Source organism: Miniopterus natalensis, chromosome 2, assembly GCF_054644295.1.
Source record: "Miniopterus natalensis isolate mMinNat1 chromosome 2, mMinNat1.hap1, whole genome shotgun sequence".
Lineage (NCBI taxonomy): Eukaryota > Metazoa > Chordata > Mammalia > Chiroptera > Miniopteridae > Miniopterus > Miniopterus natalensis.
The window spans coordinates 25,561,256-25,585,561 of NC_142082.1; the positions used below are offsets into that span (position 1 = coordinate 25,561,256).

The following is a 24,306-nucleotide window of genomic DNA, read 5'->3' on the forward strand; positions in this document are numbered from 1 at the left end:
AAGTCCAGCAGGAGCTGACGAGAAGGAACAGGATGCTGGGTCTGGCCTCATCTCAGGATGTCGCAGGTTCTCAGCCCAGGGCAGCAAGGTGCCCAGGAAGTGGCAATACTCAGGTGCTGGGCTGCTCCTGAATTCCTGGTGGGTGGGCCTGAGAGCAGTAGTGAACTAGCCCCACAGGGACAGGGTGCAGGGCAGAAAGCGAGGCCAGTCCCTGCCCCTGGATGCCCCAGCCTCTACCCTGGCCAGGGCTACGGTCTCCTCCTCAGGACCATCCCATCCTTACTGCCAGAACCTTCACAGTGAGAACCAGCTCCCGCTCCTTCAGTCGCTCCAGAGAGACCAACTCTCCAGAACATGCTGCTGACTGTTCCCCTAGACTCTTGAACAAGCTGTGCGGGAAGGTCTGGGCCTCACTCGCTGTGACCACAAGCCTCTGCCAACTGCCCCTCAGGAAGTGCCCATAGTAACCACTGAATCAAAAGACATTCCAGTGTACTACTCATGGGGCTCCTCAATCTAATTAATATTAATAAATAACCCCAAGTGAACAGCTAGAGTTAGTACGACACTACTTTATAAATCTATCCTTAAAACTCCTGAGCCAGAAAAAAAAGGGCACTGCTGCTGAAGACGTGTCTGCCAATGAACAAGGGCAGTGGCCAGATGGCTGGGTCCTGCCCTCTCCAAGTCCAAGTCCCCACCAGCCAGAACAGCACAAACGGACAAATGGCTCCACTTATTAAAAACTAATTCTCTGGAAGGAGCAGGAGAAATGTGGGGGCACTCACCTATGTGGGCACCAGGGGAGCTAGAAAGGAGGGTCGTGGAGACGTCATCATGTGCCTTCTCACGACTAAAACACTGCTGTGAGGTGGAAAGGACAGGGGCCTCAGGAGAAGGAAAGGAGCCCAGACCAGCTGGAGGCTGCACTGGTCCCAGCAGAACTGCTGAAGCAGAAGGAGAAGCCCGAGGAGCCACGGTGGGGCAGCTCTGGAGTCCACCACCCACAAGGCAACCAGAACGAGCCTGGTCAGGAGGACAAGTGAGGCCTGGGCATCCGGTCGAGGGACTCCCACGTCAGAGCTTCGGGGGCAGCAGGGCAAAGGCAAGTGGGATGAGTAAGGCTGAAAAAATGAGCTGAAGAACACACAGGGTAAGACGACAGGGCTGCAGAGAAGCCAGACCATGCCCAAGAGGGACACAAAGTATTTTAAAAAGTGCAGGGAGCTAACGCCAAAATATTTTAGTAGAGTCAAGAAACTATTATTTTCTGATCCTTTCAATTCAATTCCTTGGATCACAATTAAACTCCGTAGGAAAGGAAAAGGAGACAGCCAGTGTGTGGTCATAAATAAGCTTACTCGGAGAGAAATTCAAAATAAACACCAGAATGAAAGACTTCCATCATTTCCAAGGGAGCAAAGTGTGTGGGTTTTTTCCATTATTATTTCTGCTTCATCACTTTAATAGAAAATGTCATGCCTCAAATTTCTGAAAATTATAAATGTCCAATTACTTACACTGAGTTTTTCACTCAAGCGATCTGTGAGTGCCAAAAATCAGCATTCACAACATATCAAGATAAAAAAGTATGTAAACACTGAATGCCTCAGTGGGCTCTCCATCCTTGGACAGAGGGAAAAGAGCAGGGCCACGCCCATGACATTCCAGAACCAGTGAAACCAGGAGAGCAGGCGTGGGCCTGAGGCCTGGAGCAAGGGGAGAGCAACAGAGCCCTGGACAAGGTGCAGGCCAAGGGCACAGGCAGCATGTGGCCTGTGCAGGAGGCTCTGCAGAGCGAAGAGGGCCTCCATGGGCATCTGAAGGTAAGTCCCAATGCAACAGAGGGGACTGGGTGTGAGCCCACCAGCCCACGACACACCAGACTTGCTTAGGTACACAGGGACATACATGGGGGAGGGGAATGGATGTGGAAGGAGATGATGGCTGGGTTCCTGTCCCAGAGCTCACCTGTAATGGATGGACAGACATTAAGGGGTTGGGGCACAGCAGGAAGATGAAGTGAGGGCCCCCACACCAGTTTCAAATTCCCCCAAGATTGTGGTAGATATCAAGAGATAAATTATAGGGGACTCACTGTTAGAGTAAAAACCTAATTTTATGTATGACAATCATTAGAAAAACCAAAAATAAGTAATCCTTAAACAAAACCTAAGCCCTAACACTGCACAAGGCCTCTTGGCCCCCAGCCTGGTTGACACAGAGTAGATGTGACAGCTGGGATCACACACGTGGACGTCATCCATCCCTGCAAGCAAAATCTAAAACAAACCAGGCTCTCCTGCACTAAGCAATATTATAACGAGCTGAACCAAGATGGGCTTGCTCGAACTTGATATCAAAGCTCCACACCAACGCAGCTTTACAATCAGCTGAGCGTCACACATCAGCACTTCAAAGGTGCATATCTTTGTCATCCAGTAATTCCACATCTACGCCCTTACCTGAGGAAGTAACAGCATGCTCAAATACATGCTCCCAGATGTTCATCACATGTCCCTTTTAGGAGGGAAGCTGCAAACTGTGGGACCCTTGGGAAGGAGTGGCTTTAACCAATCCTCCCCAAATTCAGTGATGCACAGAAATGCTGCTCCCCACAGAACTACTGAAGATACACACATAGCTTACAGATGCCTGCACACTGAGGTATGCCCCGTACCGTGAGCCTTTACATTGGAGTTTGTTTCCATCTGCTTCAGTGCGGTTGGCCACAGAGCAAACGTCCGAAGAGCACACTCCTCCAGCCCCAGGTCATGAGGTGGATGGAATACAAGTAACCTGTGTTTTCTTCTTTACACTTTTCTACATTTCTGAAATTTCTGAAAATAGCACATGACTTATAACCAAAATAAACCCAGCCACTGATGTATATGTGCAGGTTGTGTGTCTGAGTGAGTTCTGGATGCCACTCCTCTCAGTCCATCTGGGGGACTCTCGGGCAGAAAGGCTCCTAAAGAGGGGTTTCCACAGCTGACGAGGAGCTTCATAACAGAAAAATTCATAAATACACCAAACACATTTATCAACAAACTCGCATTTCCAAAGTAGCTGCCCTTACCTTTTCCAGGACTAAGGTTCTGGTCTATGAAGACCTTTAGTTCCCCGTTGGCTTCAATTAGACCGGCCTGCAGAAAACAACAACAGTCATAATAAATACAACAGCTAATAGAGTGACAAAGCTACAGTTGTTAACACACCATCCTTGTCAGAAAGTGGTATAAAATAACACATCACACAATACAGCATACAGATGATGTTGTGGAATTGTGCACCTGAAACCTGTATAATTTTGTTAACCAGTGTCACCCCAATAAATTCAACAAAAACGAAAAAAAAAGATAAAACCGTCACTGTTATACAAACAAGCCATGGAGGGAAACACTCAGGTCCTCGGTGCAGGGAGCCACGTGGGGCTGCCTTAGCCCATGAGTTATTCATTTGAACAGTATAAAAAGATAATTTGAAGATTTTAGCCTTTAAAGCTTAGCCCTTGAGATAGTAATGAAATACCATTTTTACTTATTAAATTGGCAGATGAAATTTTTTAAAATTTTTATGAGTTTATCTGGGCCAAACTGATGACAAACTCCAGCGAGCAAGATCCCAAACGCTCCAGAGAACAACAGTTTTGCAGTTTCTTTTACGCATTTGAAATTGAGGAGGGGATGTGGCACATGTATTTCAAATGGTAATGTCTGAGGTTGGCAAAGGCATACTGCACACAGATGTGAAAATTCATTTGACTGTCTGGAAAGCAAACCAGTGATTCGGCCTGAGAACAGAGCAAGGACCTTCAGGTTGGTCAGAGTCGCAAAACAAAACAAAAAGTGCTTCTTTTCATTAACCAAGTAGTCACTGAACGTATTTTTGAAGCAAATCTTAACAGCCACATGCAGCTTTGGTTAAATTTTTTTTCCTTTTTGACTATGAGGGAACATTTATTAAAGCTGGGGACAGTGAAACAAGGCGGGGCTTAGCACAGAAGAAGCAACAGAAGAGTCTAGGCTGGGCTGCCTTAGCTCTCTGGGAAGTCAGAGAAGAGAGGGCCTTGGGGACAGGTTCATTAGGCTGGGACGAGCGGCCGCTGCCCATTGCTCCCTTGGTTGCAAGTCTCATGAGTTTAGGAGGTCCGTGCCTATGGGGGAAGGGGAAGGGCAAGGGGAAGGTGAAGGTGAAGGGCAAGGGCAAGGGCAAGGGCAAGGGCAAGGGCAAGGGGATGGTGCAGTCATGGTCCCCAGAGGGAAAGCACTGGTTCAAATTTCTTGATGTAATATGACTGACTGCAAACTGTCGAAGACAAGTGGTCATGTCCAAAATAATTTATCCAAGTTTCCTGATCTTAGATAAACAACACTTTACAAGTCCTTTCCAGAAGAAGGGACCTCAGGAATATATGAACTACAGTGGCATCTGGTCAGCCAGGTGGCAGGTTGCCACAGCAAAGCAGAATCATTTTTGACAACTGAGCAGTTAAAGGTCTTCTAGTGAAAAATATCAGAGCAGGACAGGTCAACTAGCTTCAACATACAACTAATCTAAACCAGTTCCAATACTACTGATTCATCCTACTCTTAAATGCCCATACAGCACAACAGATTTTCCCAAATAACACCTGAATCCAAGCCTCTCCCCGTACCTTACCCTGGTCACCAATACATTCCTTCTAATTCAGCTATGAAGGTGACAGAAATTATTTGTGGGCTTAAAGACCAACCCAGACCAGACACACACTTCACCTGTTCCAGGCTATGTGTCGGGACAGCATCCTCAGACATTTTTGTCTCCACCCCATCAGAAGGTGCACAGCTCCCCCTGGGACCACTCCCCTCAAGAACAGTGGCTGGTGCAGGAGAGACTTCCTGGCGCTAGTGTCACTGGGCACAGCCCCACCCTAGCCCTTTAAGAACTCTACACTAGAACCTCTTATGACATGTGGAATTCAGGAGAAACGCTGGTCTATCTCAAAGCCCCACAAACTCACTCGGGTTCAGTGCCGTCACCCATAACCCACCCAGAATCACAATAATGGTGCTTTTCTAAAACACTGGCCCCTTTGTGAAGCATAAGCCCCAAAGGACAACTGAAAAATCTAATAAAGACCTCACTGGTTGACAATAGGAAAGTGTGGTAAGAATCAACTAAGTATAATGGGAAATTACTGTCATCTTTCCTGAAAAACAAACAAAAAAACCCTCGCTACTGATTTGATTCATGTGTGGTCAACTATAAGGCACCCTACTGAGTCCTGACACCTGGCCTATCACCACTCCCCACATCTGCTCTGCTTCATTCCCAGTATACCCTCCCACTGACTCCCCCAACTGGATGAGTTTGAAGTCCCAACCTCCATCACTGCTTATTTTACTTAATTTACCCGCAGAATGGGGACAGCAGCACCAACCACACCTCCCTCGCAGCCTCTATAAGAATTACAATATAACATGCAAAGCTTTAAAAGTCTGCACATGGGTTACCAATCACCCTGGTCTGCCCAGGACTAAGGAAGTTCTGAGGTCTCCTGAAAGCTGGACTGGCAGTGCTCAAAGGAAGGGTCCAGCTGGACTGGCAGTGCTCAAAGAAGGAAGGGCTGCAAGTGGTCACTATGAACAGTAATGCCTCCAACAACCTGCCCACTGATGTAAACAAGATTTACGAGGGGCACAAACCAGGCTACCGCCACCTGAGCCTAGGTCCTGCGGCAAACTCGCCTTGAGTTCTGAGTCACCTCTCCTCGGTATGGAGCCAGCACACCTGGACCACACTCTGACATGCTGTGTCTCCTCTCAAAACCCCAGGATTCCAGGGTGCTACGCACGTGGGTGGTGAACGAGGCCTCTGACCTGTTTCACCTCCACTAGTTCTTCAGACAGTAGGACAGTCCAAGACAATGCAACACCCCACACCATCAGGAACACAATTATCAGCATGAGTATATACAAAAATGAATCCCATTACAGCCCTACTTGGGATTTTCCAACATAAAGTCACTCCGACAGGTTTATGGTTAGTATAAAACTTCAATCACCCAAACACATATACTGAATTTAAAAATATATTATGGTTACACCACTGGATTTCTTACTTACGTCCTGTAGCCCAGAGGCTATGACCTGCAGGTACTTGATACAAGCATCAAAACACAGGTTTTTTATTTTTTAAAAGGCATTACTGAAATTGCAATTAATTTTAAGTGTACTCGACTTACTTTCCTACAAAATCTTTATACTTAAGATGCAGCCCTGGCCAGTGTGCTCAGTGGTTAGAATGTCGGCCCATGCACAGAAGGGTCACAGGTTCAATTCGATTCCCATACAGGGGTGTGTACCTGGGTTGCAGGTTCAAGTCCCAGCCCCAGTCAGGGTTCGTGCGGGAGGCAACCAATCAATCTGTCTCTCTCACATCGATGTTTCTCTCTCTCCCTTCCTCCCTCCCTCCCTTGCTTCCACGCTCTCTAAAAATCTGTGGAAAAAATATCCTTGGGTAAGGATTAACAAAGATGCAAACCTAGCTTCCTATAGAGAAACATTAAACTGCTAAATATATTAACATATAAACCAAAAGCAAAGACACTCATTTGCCATAACTAACCTTAATTTTCCTTAGAAAAACTATACTTAGCCTATTAAGCTATTTAATAAAAATGAAAGTTGATTATTCTTATTTTAGTTAATAATAATTGCAATAATAGTACAACACATTCCCAAAACACATAGTACTTCTAGAAAAAGTTGAACCAATTAAAAATGAAAACTGAAAAATTGAATACGATTATCTTACTTAATTTAGAACAAACCTTCTTGCTCACCATGTTCCAGGCTTTAGAAATTCAAACCGATTTAACTGGTAACAGCCCCGAGAAGGGTGCTGTGACCACACCACATCACAGGTGGCCCAGATAGAAAACTGACCTAACTCCAGGCCAGGCCCTCACTTCGTCTCCCCCACACTCTGAATCCCCTCACTCATCTCCTTCTTCCCAACCCGTCCTTCCTCTTTCTAAAACATATTTGACCATGATTGCCTCTCATCGCCACAGGATAAAGTGCAAACACCTCAGCAACGGAGACCCTGAGACCAGGGGCTGCCTGCCTGCCCACACCCCTTTAGAAGGCTGCCAGAAAGATAAAGCCTCAATACCAGGCAGCAGGGCACGGCTCAGGGAAAGAAGGTAAAGGTGGTCTGAGACACGGGAAGGGTCCCAGTGAGAAGCATAGGGATAGTCAGCTGCTGGTGAGAGACTAGCAGGGCTGGATATCATCCAGGGGAACCAAATGTCCCCTCCTGGCACCCTCAGTTCTCACTGCCCTCCTCCAGATGCAGTCCCCATGCTTCCTGCCTCCTCCTGACTCTAGTCCTCTCTGCACACTTCCTAATTTACTATTCGGTTACGAATGAATTTTCTATTGCCTCTCTCCACTAGACCATAAGACCTGTAAGAGCAGGATGTTTGCATGGAAAGAAAACCACTGCAGCAAGGACCCCGAAGCCCAGACCGAAGGGGTCCAGCAGCCCAGAGGAGAGGTTGGCCTCCTGAAGGGGCTCACAGTCAGCATTTTAGGCATGAGGGTCAGCTGGTGGCTGAATCTGCAAAGGCCAGGTTTGGTCTCAAGAGACTGAAACTTCTGTATTGCTGGCTTCACTCTCTCTCTCCGTCATCTCTCCCTCTGTCATCTCTCCACTCCTCCTTCCCCTGGCTCGCTCACTCACTCACTCACTCACTCACTCACTCAGATAATGTGAACTGCCCCATGGAGGAGGCCCATGTGCCCAGGAACAGAGGGTGACCTCCAGTCAACAACCTTCAAGGGGTGGAATCCTACCGACAACCAGGTACCTCCCCACAGGACCTCAGGGTACAACACCTTTGGGTGTTGGGCTGGGGGGCCAGCACAGCCGTAGCCAGACTCCTGACCCACAGAAACTATGGGATAACAACGTTGTAGCTCCAATCAGCTACATTTTGGGTAACTGTTACAGAACTGACATGGGAGAGTGGTAAAGATGCTGGATACCACTCAGCTATCTCTCCTGAACCTGTTCATGCGCTGGCCTGTTTCTGGTGTAACCACCTGCCGTGGGTTTGTCTCTGCCACAGAAAGAGCACCATACCATACTAACATTACAAAACAATGAGATATGGAGCACTATGCAAAAGAACCTGAGTTAGAGCTAAGGTTCATCAAATAAAAAACAGACTCCAAGTGGATAAAATGAAGTGGAAAAATAATGGTAGGAATGCTGTATCTGGCAACGGCTAAACAGGAGCTTCAGATCAAGGCTCCTGCTGAAAATACAAAATAAAAGAACACAAATATCCATATTTAAATATGTGTGACAACATCAGAGCACTCCTAAGACAAGGAAGGGAGGTGCCGGGAACCGAAAATCAATGCCTCTGACCCAGCACCACCACGCAGAAGATGCCATCTCAAGAGCCAACCCCACATGCATACTTGCCACAGCTCCACTTACCATAAAGGCAAGCGACTGGCAACAACCTGAACGCCCATCAGTAGGATCAAATGAGGGCACATCCAAACAAAATATTATGTTAGATCTTGATGCAAATGAAACTTACAGATTTTGAGATAAATGAGGAAACCCAAACACTAGCTATATGGCAATACTAATGCATTATTGTTTGTTGTCTTGGGTATGTATAAAGAGTTCTTACCTTTGAGGGATACATACTAGAATATTTTATGAAATGGCATCAAGTTTGTCACCGGCTTTACAATCACCCAGCTGGGGAAGAAGCATGGATGGACAGGATGGCCATGAACTGAGATGGTGGCAGAATGGTGACAGGGATGCAGGGGTCACCACCACGTTCTCTCTGCTCCTGTGCATGTTTGGAATGTTCCATAAGTGTTTTAAAAATTATGTTAATATTTACCAACATGAAAAAGCCTAGGACAAACTGTGGAGTAAAATAGCTGGGTACAGAATAAGTGAGTTCATTTATATAAAGTTGTATAATGCATGTGTACATCCAAACACACACACATCCAGGGAGTTAGCCCCCAAAATAATCACCAAAATGTAATAATAGAGTCACCCTGGACTATGATTTTAAAAAGACCCTAAAAGCCACCAAAATAGCTCAGTTGGGAGAGCGTTAGACTGAAGATCTAAAGGTCCCTGGTTAAAAAGACCCTACATAACGGGTCCTTGAATAATGACATTTCATTCAATGTGGTTGTTATAACATTTGTGAGATGTAATAAAAGCTTAACCCTTGTGTGTCTATCAACTGGCCTATGGTAACAATGGTTTCATTATACATCATTTCACTTAAAGTTGCAGAACCTATCAACAACACTAAGTGAGAACTTAGTGTATTTTTGTAATTAAATAAAGCATATGAGTATTGTCATTTTTGAACAAAAGATACAGAGTTGCAAGGATAAGATCTAAGGAAGAGGAAGAGGTAAGGATGGAAGCAGAAAGCCACGGGTCAGAAGCGCTCAGGACCCCATGGGGCATCTGTGGGAAAGAAACCAAGACAGCAGCAAGAGCCGACGGAGCAGAGGCCCACAGTGGACAGAGCTGAACAGAAGGTGCCAGAGAGCCAAAAAGAAACCAAGAGGACAGTAAAAGATAATGAAGCAGAGGCCCACGACCAGAGAACTGGCCCTGAGGCACAGGCAGGGTAGAATCAGCTGGAGAGAAGAAAAGCAACAGTGTGGAGAAGAAATGACCAGGCAAATGCCAGTCCTCCCCCCACAGGAAATCCACATCCTCAGGAGAAAAATCTGAAGTCCATCAGCGAAGGGAAGAGGGCGAGGTAGGGGTTACACTGACCAACTCCAGCAGGCTCAGAGGAAAAAGGAACAGGTGGGGAGGGGAGGGGAGGAGGAAGGGATTTGCCAGTGATGCCAGGAGCAGGGGGCTAAGACTGACAGGATTTCTGAAATTCAAGTTCTCTGCCAGGGGGCCATGACATTAGCAATTAACACACATTACAGTTGTTCTTCATCTTCTCCACGATAAGCAAAACTGGGACTCAAATGGACAGCCTAGAGTAAATTCGGTGGTTTTTTTTCTTTAGTTGGATTTGGAGCTCTCCAGTCTCTTCTGCCTCTGAAATGCTAAGATTCTTCGGTTCCTCTGCAGCAGTGCCTCCCTCAGCCTCCTGCCTCCATCATCAGAGCCCACCTCTTCAGAGTGAAGTATAAATTAGCACTTCCATCCAACTCCTGCCATCCAAGCTGGACCTAAAGGTCAGTCGAATGCTGAATCATTTAAACTATCATCCTCCACCCCACTCCAAAGCGCACAGCGAAGGAACTGCCTCCTGCTCAAGCCGAGATGCGAGGCTGTTTCTCGCTAGATTCAATCTCTCTTGCTCCGCAGTAACAATCCTTCCTAGAAAGAAGCAGACTGAGCCACAGCATCTGCTCTTCTAATCCATAATCTGTGTCCTTCAGTCATCTTAACTCTCACTTTTCTGCCAGAAAAATATTACATTTATTCTAGAACAGGCACAAATGCAAAGCTGCCTGGAAGAAAACATAACGTGGTTCCAAAACCATTTTAACTATTTGCTTAGGTCCCACTTTCTGGCATTTTTGTGGCAGATTTGCACTGGGTTAGCTATGTATAGCACATACTGCATTCTCTCACCTGCTGCAAGGTGGAGACTGTTCACCGGGACCCGATGGGGACACATAACAGCAGGCCAGGATCCAATTTATCAGGAAATAGCTCCCCAATGGAACATTATTTCTTGTTCTTTATGACAAAGGCTGAACCAGTGAGCCAGCTGCACTGAGTGCTTCTCTTTAAACAAAGCCCATGCTGTGTATAACTGCCCCATGCCCACCCTCCTGAGGGCTGTGCCCTAGCCACTGCCCCTGAAGGGGAAGCCCCAGGTGACAGAGGTACCATCCACTCAACCCTATTCCAGCAGGCCCTGCCCCAGGGTGAGTCCCTGCTGCCTACCACCCACAGGACTTCGCTAAATTCTAGCCACAGCAAGCTGGAGGAGGGATGGGCAGAGGCCTGTCTACAGAAAGACTGTAATAGAGGCAAGGAATGAGTCCTCAATGGTGAAGCAGGATCCTCTTCGTGGCCTGTGGGTCCCCCACAACTCATCTCTGGTGGCCTGTGGCTCCCTGAACCCTATCTCTGGTGGCCTGCCTACTTCACTCCTGATTTCAGACCTTAACAAGGAGCTGATCCCTTCAATCACACTAGGAGTGAGGTCTCCCCTCAGAGCTCTGATTGGACCAACTACTCATGGCCAAGAACCGTGTTTCAGCCTGGCTGGCACAGCTCAGTGGTTGAGCATCAGCCTAGGATTCAAGAGATCAGGTTCAATTCCTGGTAAGGCCACATGCCTGGTTTGTGGGCTCGATCCCCAGCAGGGGGTGTGCAAGAGGCAGCCAATCAATGAAGACTCTTTCGTCTTTGATGTTTCTCTCTCTCTCTTCCTCTCCCTTCCTCTCTCTGAAATCAATAAAGGAATATTGAAAAAAGCAGCAGTAGCATGTTTCAGAGGCTCAGGCCTGTGATGAACTCGAAATTTCTTCAAAGACTTATGTTTTATTCTTCAGAATCCATCCAGGTGTTGTCAGGGCCAGGCTGAGCACATGATGCATTTGGTCCTTTAATCTTTGCTTCCCTGAGAGAAAAGTACGCTTGTTACCGCATTTTATAGGTGAGTTGCCAAGCCCTGGAGAAGATTCTGCCTGAGGTCACACTGCCAGGAAGTGGCAGAGCTGGGACTCAGAACCAGGCAGTGTCGGTCCACTCAAAATCACCTTTCTCCTGAAGCAGAAAGAGTTTCCAGGAGAACGCCCACAGTCCTGTGGCTTCCCATGCACCCGGCACCCCCACCACTCCATGGAGGGGGAGGAGTCCAGGCATGTGGTTTCTCCTGAGAGTAACACAACTGGAGGTAGAGACATTTTCTGATCATCTAATGTACTGATTTTATTAGCTAATTTTAAAAATAACAATACACTAATCTGACTTCTCTACTGGAAACGTTACTGCAGGATACTTTCTTCCCTTTTACAAAGAACCTAACTCTTTTTAACAAAAACTAAATCATCCAGGGCTGGGAGCTTGAACAAGGACCAGTGTTCCTCAAACCCTCAGGGAAGGCTCCAGGAGCCTGCTGGGCCCAGGATCTGAAGGTTGCACAGGGTCCAGGTGGGCAGATGGCAGGGGATGAACAGCTGTGACAAAAACAGCAGAGTCTGCCACCATCATCGGCTCTTTCCCTTCCCAGGGGGAGGAGTGCTCAAAAATACAGATTAAGCAGGGTTTCTAGGACCATGGTTCACACCTGTCCATCCATACCTCACTTGGACAAAGGCCTATGAGGTGAGGCAGATGGAGTCACCATCATTCCACGAGAGCTAGGGCCTACAGTCATCAAAGCAACCCACCTCCACACTAACCAACTCCTTATCCTTTCCATCCCCAAAGTCAGATTTGGTCAGGCAGCTCCCATAGGAGTTTACAGTTTGTTAAGAGAAGACAGAGTTACATCCATGGGAGGAAGGCGTCTCTGTAGCCTCCACTTCCGGCGTGGAAGTGCTCTGCAACACCTAAGTCTACAGACAGGATTTCAAAGCTCTCCGGAGTTTCAAAACCCCATGAGATTGTTTAATTCTGTGACTTCCCTCCTACCCAAGCTGCGCGTGTGTTGGGGGAGGGGCACATAAGGCATCATAAAAGGAGAGTGAAACACCCAAGTAGTCCACATCTTAACTCATAGGCTACTTATCCGGGTAACATGAAGACAAACATTTATCTTCTATGCTGCACATCATTTCAAACAAGGTACCTAAATTTAAAAAACAACAAATTTTCAAAAGAACTGCTAAAGTAATATTAACCTCCAAAAATAAATAACTTCTTTATCTGGATTAATCTAAAAGTACACCAGGTCAAACACAAATGTGGCTTTAAAACCGATCCCCAAACGCAGCCATGAGACGAAGTCAGAGGTTGAACTCTCACACACATATCTCCCTCTTCATCCCTCTTCCCTGCAAAATAGGATTTAGCTCCTGTTAATATAGGTATAGGCTTAAGGTATTTTCACTCAAACCCTGATTTTTCTGAAAAGCAAAGGAAACAACAGAAAATAAGACCCATACTAGGTTCTCCAAATCATTAATACTTTTAAAACAAAGGAAGTAAGATATTATGCAATAGCTAAAAAGATCTGATGAGCTATACTTATGCTATGCTGAAATCACTTACCCAAGAAGCTACCAGAATACAAACCACTATTGTGAACTGTGGCCTCAAAGAGTCTTTATGATCACACTGAATAAAGATGAACAAATATATACTCATCACTCAAGTGAAGGAAAAACATTTAAACTACCTAAAGACTATCCATATTTAATGTTAAAATCCAAGGTGTGTTCTCCATAGGTTTATGTTGAGGTGATTTTATAACTCTTGCTATATGACAAAAGCAAACTAATGTTAATATTTTGCTGTGAAATGATGAAGGTTTAATATCCTTAGTATATAAAGAATGGATGAAAATCAACATGAAATAAACACGTGAATAAAAAAATGAGCACAGGGTATGTCCATCCATTCAGTGAAACAATGTTTTAAAGGGGAAATATTCAACTTCTAAATCAAAAAATTCAAACGAAAACAAAATGCCATTTAAAATTTCACCTATCCTTTAAAAAAAAAAAAAAAAAAAAGCCCGGCCCGGCGTGGCTCAGTGGTTGAGCGTCTACCTAGGATCCAGGCGATCAGAGTTCGATTCCCGGTCAGGGCACATACCCGGGTTGCGGGCTCCATCAATGACTCTCTCATCATTGATGTTTCTATCTCTCTCTCTCCCTCTCCTTTCCTCTCTCTGAAATCAATAAAGATATTAAAAAAAATTTTTTTTTTAAATAAAATAAAATTTCACCTACCAAATGGAGCAAGTTTGTGGGTCTTTAAATTAACATCATGATCGAACTCAATGTTGAAAAGGGAGCATTAAAATGGGCTCTTGCCTACAATCTGATGGAAATAAGTAAAAACTGGGTATAATCATTTGGGAAAGTAATCTGATTATCTCTCAAAGATACAGTGCATATATGTGTTGCATCACACATGTCCTCCCACACCCACATCCATCCAGGCACATGCATGCCTATCCAGGCACGGCCACACACATCCACACAGAATTATACTTCCAAGAATTTATCCTAAGGTATCATCATGGATTTGTGCAAATTTGAGAAGATTTAACTGGAAACCACTGGTATCCCCAATGCTGGGACTGAGGACTTAAGGTACATACAACATGGAGTCGGTGTTTATCAAATTAACTGGTACTCTCCACTCTCTTATAAGACACTGATGGCTTTCAGGACTCTCTCAGATAACCTGCACATCTGTGTTCAGCAGCTTGCTATCCAGCACTCAGCTGTGTTCATCTCTAAAAATCCATTTATGCCAGTTGTATGTTATTAAAAGCCTGGGACAAACAAGTGCTAGAGAGGATGTGGATAAATAGGAGCCCTCCTGCACTGTTGGTGGGGATGCAGACTGGTACAGCCACTGTGGAAAGTGGAAAGCAGTATGGCGTTTCCTCAAAAAATTAAATATGGAGCTGCCTTATGACCCAGCAATTCCACTTCTGGGAATTTAACCGAAGAAACCCAAAACACTAATTCAAAAGAATGTATGCACCCCTCTGTTCACTGCAGCATTATTTACAATAACCAAGATTTGGAAACAGCCCAAGTGTCCATCAGTAAATTAGAAGATAAAAAAAGCTGTGGTACATTTACACAATGGAATACTACTCTGCCGTAAAAAGGAAGGAAATCTTACCCTTTGTGACAGCATGGGTGGGCCTGGAGAGTATCATGCTAAGTGAAATAAGCCAGTCAAAGAAAGACAAGTACCATATGATTTCACATATATGTGAATCTAATGAAATGAATAATAAGCAAAATAGTGACAGACTCATAGTTAGAGAGCAGGCTGATAGCTCTCAGGTGGAGGGGGGATTGTGGGGCTGGGTAGGGGGATTGGAGGGATTGAGCAAAAAAGAAAAAAAAAAAGAGAAAAAACTTATAAACACAGACAACAGTATGGTGACTACCAGGGCGGGGGGAGGTGGAGGAGGGTACAGGGGGCATAAATGGTGATAGATGGAGACTTGACCTGGTGAAGACATAATACAGTGTAGATGATGTGTTGTGAACTGTGCACTTAAAACCTGTATAATTTTGTTAACCGGTGACACCTCACTAAATTCAGGAAAAAAGAAGAAAGAAAACAAAGCCAGGGAAAAACTGCAAACAATCTAGAAGGTTCAATCAGTGTCTTTAAATGTCTTTTATGTTCCCCATCCATTCTACAGCAATCAAAACTGGGTATTATGGGTACGGTTTAGGCAAGAGACTCAAGTAAGTGGGCACATCACCAGGAAAGGGCTTTCACTCTATAGCCAGAAGAGTGGGGAGTGAATACACATTTGTTTGAATTTAAAATGACATATTAAGGAATGCATCATTTTTACCATTTCCCATTTTAACTCACTTTATCAATAACTGACCATCTACAATTTCCTGACATATCAAATAAATGTACAGCTGCTAAAAACAACGTAGTTTAAAAAAAAAAAATGACTGCCCGGCCGGGTGTGGCTCAGTGGTTGAGCATCAACCTATGATGCAGGAGATCGAGGTTCGATTCTCGATCAGGGCACATGCCTGGGTTTCAGGTTTCAGGCTCGATCCCCAGAAGGGGGCGTGCAGGAGGCAGCCGATCAATGACTCTCTTTTCATTGATGTTTCTATCTCTTTCTCCCTTCCTCTCTTTAAAATCAATAAAGATACATTTTTTTAAAAATTAAAATAAAATAAAAAATGACTGACTTGGAGAAATACTAACAATACATTAAAGAGAAAAGGAAGATTAAAAATGGAACGTCCAGTACATTCACATCTTTGTAAAACATGACTTTATTTATAAGACTAAATAAAAATCCAACAGGAATATACTATAAAATACCAACAATGCATATCAGATACCCGCTGATATTTTTTTTCTTCTTTTTACTTTCCTGGAACTCTCTTAACTTTTGTACAATTAACATTACTTTTATAAACAGAAGAAATGTTACTTGAACTTTTTCAGTACTTCAAACTCTTCACTCGTGGAAATTCTGCTAAATGGATAATCCAATGATTGTGTCAGAAGTTTGTTGGTGCGACAGGACTGTCATTCATTAAAAACAAAACTCGTGGTTTATGCTGAGAATAGACCGCAGTCATACAGAACCACCTGGGAATGACGAGTTCCCCTGCAGAATGAACCATGAAGGAGGCCAGCACACCTGTCACCTGGGCAGGGGAGGCACAGGTCAGAGATGAGCTAGGGGGGGCTGTAGAGACACTGGACTCTGGAAACTGTCTTGTTTTCTGACTTAGGGGCATAATTACCTTCTTGGTTACTGCCTAGCAGAGATGTTCACTCTGACTCCTTTTCTTAGCCCTCGGTGATGTGATGTTATATAAGGACACACCAGGGTGCTCAGTTCAAGCATGGGTGTTAAGAGGTACTGCATTTTAAAGCCTAAGAATGCATAATGGTTTCATTCCATCAAATAAGCATTTTCTTTAAAACTGGATCATGTAAAAACAGGATTTTGATGAACAGGGTCCTAAGTTCAAACAACTGACTCTGATAGGAAGAGGTAGTACACATGACTCTTCATTCTGGAGTCTTCCAATCACCTTTAGCAGATCTGAACAGTACCCATGAACTGTGCGAGAACTGAAAAGACAGTTGGCCTCGAAATACAAGTCCTTACGCAGAGTCGTGTCTGCAGGAGTTGTAGCCAGTCAGCCCGTATTTACTGATGGCTGACTCCTTTCCAGGCCAGGTGCCATGTAGACACAGCATCCGCACTATTTATGGCCGATACCCTAATAATGATAATCATTTGAGTTAGAAGGTGCCTGGGGATGAGTCCCACCTTCAGTTCATCCAATGCCAACAGCCCACATCCCAGATGACACACATCCCAGGAGTCTCATGCCCTCAGCAAGGACCCACAGGGTCGTGGTATGTGCAGGCTGTGTGCCACCTCTGACCCATTCCCACCCATTCCTCCCTAGAAATCCAGTCCCTCCTAAAACAGTGTGAAACTACAGGAAAGAGAAGCCAGGTATCAATGACAAATGAGAATTTTCTAATTGTTCTACACTGAAAAACAACATCATTTATTAAATACCAAGAGAGAAGAGCTCTTTGAAAAGGTGGTTATGTGAGGAAAACGTCATCTAGAGGTTAAACTGCAAGTCAGGCTGTGCATCAGTACCACAGGCCAATTTCCTAATTGTTTCACAACCAAGTCTGAGATAATTTTTTTATATACCAGAGGCACACAGCTTAAAAAGAGCTCATTATATGAGGGGAAAAGATATCCCTTTTATCTTTTGAGTTTTATACTAGGTGTTTGTATAACACCTTTTAAAGCAAGATGTTTCAGGACAGCACTTTTAATTAAGCTACAACTTTCTGCTGTTTAATACCATCTCAAAGTTCTCCATTTTCATTCCAAATAGAAAAAAAATTAATTCTGAAACACAAAAACCCTGCTGCAAAAAAAACACACACACCATAACAGATTTCTTCTCTATTTAAACCTGGGTGACTCAGGCTAAATGTACTGCCCTCTTAATCTCAACTGTGAAGTTGCTTCTTTATGAGGGCAGGCAAAAGAAAAGGCTGTACTAAATGACTAAACTAGTGGCTGTTCCCGGAACTCACTTCATCAAAGGCTGGCGGAAACAGCAGGTTATTGCTACGCCAGGTTTATTTCTTCAGCCCTGAATTTCATCACCGAGGTCTAGGTCTGTAAAACGATACTCAGGACATGTATTTTTAGATAAGCTCATTAGTCTCCTATTGGTATTAAACCAGGCCTCATTATAGCATCCCTCAAAAGCTTAGAAAGGATGCCTTTTCCTTTGGTCTCCAGCTCAATAATACAATTTAGGGATTTTTTTCCAGAACACAAGTGGACTCACAGAGTAGCTTTCAAAACTGAGGCCCATGGACTCTGAATAAAAACTTATACAGCCACCCTGTCTGCGGGGAGCTGTCCTAGTACTGTCCCCACCCCAAGATCATATTTGGATATGAGATATCTTCACCCCTCAGGAGGTCCTCTGGCCAAGTGCTCGGGGCTAGTGGCCTCAGGTCTGGGTCAGGACTCACTGGCCACACCAGGCTGTCCACCTGCTCTCATACCTGAAGTGTGGAGAGGTGAGGCCCAGGAACACCCACCACTCAACATCTCCTGGCAAAAGCATCCCTATAATTTTAAAAGTCAACTATCTAGCCTGGCCCAGCATGGCTCAGCAGTTGAGCATCAACCTATGATCCAGGAGACTGAGGTTCGATTCCCAATCTGGGCGCATGCCCGGGTTGTGAGCTCGATCCCCGGACGGGGGCGTGCAGGAGGCAGCCGATCAATGACAACTCTGTTTCTCTCTCTCTCTCCCCCTTCCTCTCTGAAATCAATAAAGATATTTTTTTTTAAAAAAAAATCAACTATCTAGCTCGCTCCCTGTTCTTTACAAACCTTCACAATGCTGAACAAGGACGAGAATGTGACCTTTCCAGTGGGGATGGAAGTGACACCATTCCTCCTCCTCCTCATTCTGGGACCATGAGGAACTTCTGAGATTGGGAGCTAGAGACACAGGCTCTGCCTGTGACCTTGAGAAAGTACTTGAACCTCTCTGAGCCATGCTCCCTTACCCACTGCCCCTTCCGGCTCCAGTTCTAAAAGAACTATGGCCACTATGCAGGTCCTTTATCTCATAACTACAGTTTTCCAAATGCTAATAGCACCAAACTACTCATGAGGAGCTACAGATTGGAAAAAGATGGTAGGAAAGGGGGGAAGCCCAGGAAAGAACACATGTGCACGCACATGCACACACAGGGGTGTGCACACATGAACACAGTCATGTCAGATGCCTTCCACTTTCTACCTCACACAATTGTGACCTTTAATACGAAGATCTAACAGTTATAAGGTTTATATTTCCTTTAAAGTTTCCTGGTACCTTAGAAGTCTTCCTCAGTGCTGAAAATGTGACTACATTCTCAACAAGGCCAACCCTCCCAATCAAGACCTGTGTTCATGGGATCTGTAGGTGGCACAGAATAAAATTCAAAGGTACCTACTTGTATAAACCAATAAACGATATGCTACATTGTTCACGTATGAGGGTGACAAGACCCCACGATGGAGATAACAGGCTGCCGGAGCACAGGTCCACACAGTTCCAGGGCAGCAACTGAAGTGCATGCTGCCACACCCTTGGACCTGCCAAGGTTCTCTCTATAGGAATTGGGGAAAAACATTCCAAAACGCACATCTAAAGATGGTCTCTAAGCTTCAGGTGTCACAACAAGGGACAACCTGCACGCTGCCAGTGAGTCCCGAGACAGACACACACACACACACATCAAGGCGACCAGATTCCATGAGGGTAATGATGGAAGACCCTGGGGAAGTTTTAATAATGGAATCAGTGGTTCTTTTCCAGGCTGCACTGACCCCCACAAGGATGTCAGCAAATACAAGGAGGGGTGGCCCTGCAGGTGTCTCAGGCCTGGGGAAGGAACCACTGTCACTGTGTATGCCAGTTCCCTCAGTAAGGAAATTCTTGCCCGAAATACCAATAGAAGCCAATAATTCTCTTACATTAAATTTCCAGGCCTGACCCCCAAAATTGTTGTTAGTGATCACTTTTGAATGACTGCACCTGGGACCTGTATAACTTCCATTCTGTGCTTCTGTGTCGCTACGTCTCCCCTTCTCTGCTCCCCCATCTTCCACACCACGTAGGAACAGTGAATTCAAACTTCTACCATCTGCATTCTTCACCTCAAGCAGATGCCAACTTAATTCAAACAAACAAATGTTGAGGGTAAGAGTGAAGGCTCTGAAGGCCTACGGCCTCCTCCTGTCTTTGCTTCTCAGGCTGGGTCGGCTGGCTTCACTTAGACAGGCAGGAGTGGGCATCTCGGGTCCACAAGCAGCCTGGGCTCCCACCCTCTCACTCCTCTGTCTGACCAGAGTAAAACCAGAGAAGCAGGAGGACAGAGACTTACCATGAGGACGCTTCTCGCAGACCCACTCATTCCTACCATTTTAAACACACATCCTAGCACATCTCCCGCTGAAGAGACACGCTTTTGAAATGAATGTTAACTACTAGTCACCAAAGAATCAGGTTCATTTTCATATACTGTTGGGAAATGTGGGGGTTTTTTTAAACAAAGGAATTACAGTGTTTTGTCTAGATATCTTTTTAAAAAATACACAAATATTTGATTTGTGTTCTAGAAACAGAAGACCTAGGGTATACAGGGGTGTCAGAGTACACCATGGGAGCCCCACTTCCACTCTCTTCCCAGATCCCCACCCACGACCGTGGCTCTCTTCCTCATCCTCTGATTTCAGTGAAAATGGCATCGCTTCCTAGACAGGCCCGCAAGCCTGGGCCCCGCCACTCATAGGCTATATGTATCCCACGAACTGGAAACTTCATGAGAAGCGCACCGTTGGGCACAGGTGCTCAACAAATAGCAACAATGGATGTGTGAACAAAGCAGCGCAGGTTATTATTTCAGGTGTTTCCACCTCTACCCCACACACCAAGAACTGCGGCAGATGAAATACACACAGGAACCAGCGGGCTTGGCTTGTGTAGCATTCTAATCTGAGATGCACCTGTTACAATAGGACAGGTGAAAAGCTCCAAGTCTTTCCAGAAGACTAGGTGACAAAGGCCCCTTAGACCAGACACTGTTCAGTGGGTTAGCCTGTAACAGTCGTCCGTGCCCAGACAACTGCTCACTGGCCCTAGTGTAGTCCAGCTCACCTGTCAGGAGGACAGTCATCACAGCCCTGACCTGCTGCCCCTCCCCAGGTCCTGTCCAGCCCAGCCCAACTCCTCTCTCCCTCAAGGGCGGCTCCTACCCTTTAAAACCCACCCGTGCCCACAACCCCTTCACCTCCAGTCAACAGGCTCACTCCTGTCCAGCCATTTCCCTGGCCACACCCCTGAAACCTGCTGGTCGCCCTGGACATCCACTGGAGGCAGGAAGCTGCCACACCATCCTTCCTCATCCTCCTCACCAAAACCTGCCAGGATGACCTCTCATGGTTCCCCTAAGTTTGTCCTCCATTGTGATTCCCAAAACCTAACTCCAGCCCCCTCCAGTCTCCCTGGGCCCCAACAGCCTCCCATGGAGCCCGCAGAGCTCTGCAAAGCTGGGATCCCAGCCAACCTCCTTCAGCCCAAGGGGCTTGGCTCCCACCTGTGCTTACAGGCTTTGATCTTACACCTGAAAAAAACAGAAGTGCTACTGCTTAAATGAACTACTTCTACTTTCCCCTGCAACACTGGCTACCAAAGTCATCTTTCCAAACTCAAATGTCACTCCCCTATTAAAAAAATAAGGTCACTAGAGAAAAGGCCAAAGTAAAGTAACTGCCCTGACTTGACCACAATCTCCATTTCCAGCCTGGTCCACCAGCCCTGGTGAAACCTGGCTCCAGCCACTCCTGACATCACCCAGCTCTCAGGAGAGGGAAGGCCGCTTCACCTCTGCTTCTCCTCACAGTTTCTCAGCCTGAACTACCAACCCCATTATCACCATGGTGCCCGTGACCAAACATTAGCTCCAGGGGAACCACCCACCACCCAGCCACTAGGCAGCCCTCAGCTGCCCTGCACTTCAAGGGGCTGCTCCTCCAAAAGAAAGTGGATATCGGGAAAGATTGTTTATGAGCCCTTCTCCCTCCAACCAGATGGCAGGGGCCAAAACGATCTCTTTACATCCTCCAGAGGCCAACAAGGAATCAAAGAGAGCCTCTCAAACAAGGAGTCTCCCCTTCTCCTCTAGTTGGTTAATAAAAAATAGCAAATAAACTAGGTTCCCTTAAACACACAACCCCAGAGCTGCACTCTAACAGAGGCACTGGGGTTCAACAGTACCCTCTTAAAGATGCCTAATTAACCTCTTACTAAGCACATACTTCCCTGTCTAGTCTCTTTGGGGAATACATGGACAGATGCAATTAGAGATGGCAAAAATCAACCTAACGTGATATACGGATTATGACTTTAACTTAAAACACACCACACAGGATGCAACTGTGTATTCATACACACTCTCTAGGAAATCAAACCCAGTGATAGAAGACAGGAACCAAAGGTGAGAGCATGTCCAACAGTAGGTGAGAGCATGGAGCACTCTCCGTCAGACCTTTTAGGACACTATTAAAACCTCTGAAATGATGAAAAGGCATAATGCCTATTATTTGGTTCCACAGATATGGACACATTTTTACTTCTAGTTGTGTTTCAGGTAGATGCAGTTTATTGGAACTGTATTTCCAACTCTGTGCAATAAATAAGTAAATAAACAAACAGCCTCTTCTCACTAATGTTTACAGAACAATGCATTCTGAGAAACACTAAAGGATAGAACTGGGGTTTTGGTGACTTTAACTGGTATTACAAAGTGGAGGAAGAACTACATAACCAATAAAATAGACTATGTTTTTACACCTAAAGCCTATTTCTTGGCATAAGTTAAAAACATTATTCAGTATATTCTACTGTTTCATGACAAATACAAAGCAAGCTAAAGTAGGACTTTTTATGACACTTCATTTATTACCAAACTTCACTTTTTCTGAGAAAAAAGTGGCCAAAATAAGGTGGGTTTTAAAGGGCAGGAGCACTTTGTGAATCAAAGCTGAATTAACTTCCTACACTCTCCACAAAACAGATGCTCAGAGTCATTCTGCACATGGTCTCAGCCCTCCATCTCACTGAATTCAGGGTGGCCTTCAACAAAGATATTCAAAATTATAGGTTAATGCAGTCTGAAAAGACGAAGAAAAGTCAGTGATATCATTTATGCCTCATGCAATGTTGGTCATCGGTGTTCAAGACTGTAAAACCCAGGTGTAGAAGCAAATCACACACATCTCTGCAAAAGCTATTAGATTTCTTTCCTCCTATGTCATTTGCTTTAAAAGTCTGGCAATAAACAGAACTGTAATTTGTGCTGTCATTCTGAAATAAAGTGGGAAAACTACAAAGAATGTAGTGCTAGGCAAATGTCTGCCTGTAAAACCAAGCAAATATACTTACATCTTTTGCCATGTTACCAGATCCGTGAAATCAATGCTATAAATGTTCACCCTCCAGAGAAGAAAAATGATTTTTCTGGTGAGAAGGAAGGAAAAACAAGAAATGAGTAAGAATGAAAAATTAAGTTAATAAAATATCAACATTTTCCCCAGGACCATCACCATGCTGACTGCTCCTCCAGGTAGCAGGCACTTTCCTTTCTAAACCCACACTCCATCCTGAAAGCGCAGCTGGCAAAAAAAAAAAAACCCACAGCTGGGATTTTAAGTCATCTCAAAGAATGGAAATGCATTCAATACCAGGATGCCCGGTCCCGCTCCTGCAGACCCCCATCCTCCCCCGACGCCCACACAAAGACTCGGCACCAAGTCGGGACTGGCACCTAGCCTGCGCCCGCGCACCCCGGCGCGGCTGGGGACGCCTGGCCACCGCCTGGACGCAGCCCCGCTGTCCCTGCGCAAAAGCGCACCCCAAGGAGCGCCCGGGTCCAGCTGGCTCGCTCCCCTCGCCCACCCCGTCGGCCGGTAACTCTGACAGGTGGGCTTCCGGGGTCCGGGCTCCGGCCTGTCACTAGGCCGCGGCCGCCTCGCCGCGAGCGCCTCCCGCGCGCCGGAACCGGCAGTCGGGCAGGCCAAGTCGGGGTCAGCACCACCCCCACGCACCCAGGACCCCCGGGCCCCGTGCGCCCGGGCCGACCCCGGTCCCCGACCGATACAGACGCCGGCGCTGCCGTTCCGCCTGAAGGCCACCTGCAGGCCCCGCCGGGGACCCGGGACCCCCGACCCCACGACCGGGTCACCTGGGAACCCCCGACGGTGGCGCCCAGGACCGGGGGCGGGAGGCGGGAGAGCCCGGAGAGGCGCGCACACGCAGAGGGGAAGGGGGACGGGGGACCGGTGGGCGCCCCGCGTGTCCGCGCCCCTCCCGGGACCCCGGCCCTCTCCGACCCCCTGCCCGCCGCACCTGGCTGGCGGTCGGCGCGCGGACACGCGGGGACGGACACGCGGGCACGGAAACGGACACGCGGGCGCGGACACGAGGACACGGATACGCGGGCGGTCCCGGCGCGCACTCCGGCCCGGGGTCCTGCCCTGCAAGG

At 46.2% G+C, this 24,306-nt stretch overlaps 1 protein-coding gene across 1 annotated transcript in view; it reads right to left on the reverse strand.

Moving 5' to 3' along the window:
• TFDP1 (transcription factor Dp-1) overlaps positions 1-24,306 on the reverse strand; it is a 45,777-nt gene extending 21,471 nt beyond the window's left edge. Inside the window, exons 1-3 of the mRNA XM_087814213.1 lie at positions 24,171-24,306; positions 23,208-23,282; positions 3,080-3,146 (exon numbers count right to left, since the gene is read on the reverse strand). Of these exons, the coding sequence (XP_087670339.1) occupies positions 3,080-3,146; positions 23,208-23,219 (79 nt within the window). The 5' untranslated portion in view covers positions 23,220-23,282; positions 24,171-24,306. The remainder of the gene's footprint in view (positions 1-3,079; positions 3,147-23,207; positions 23,283-24,170) is intronic.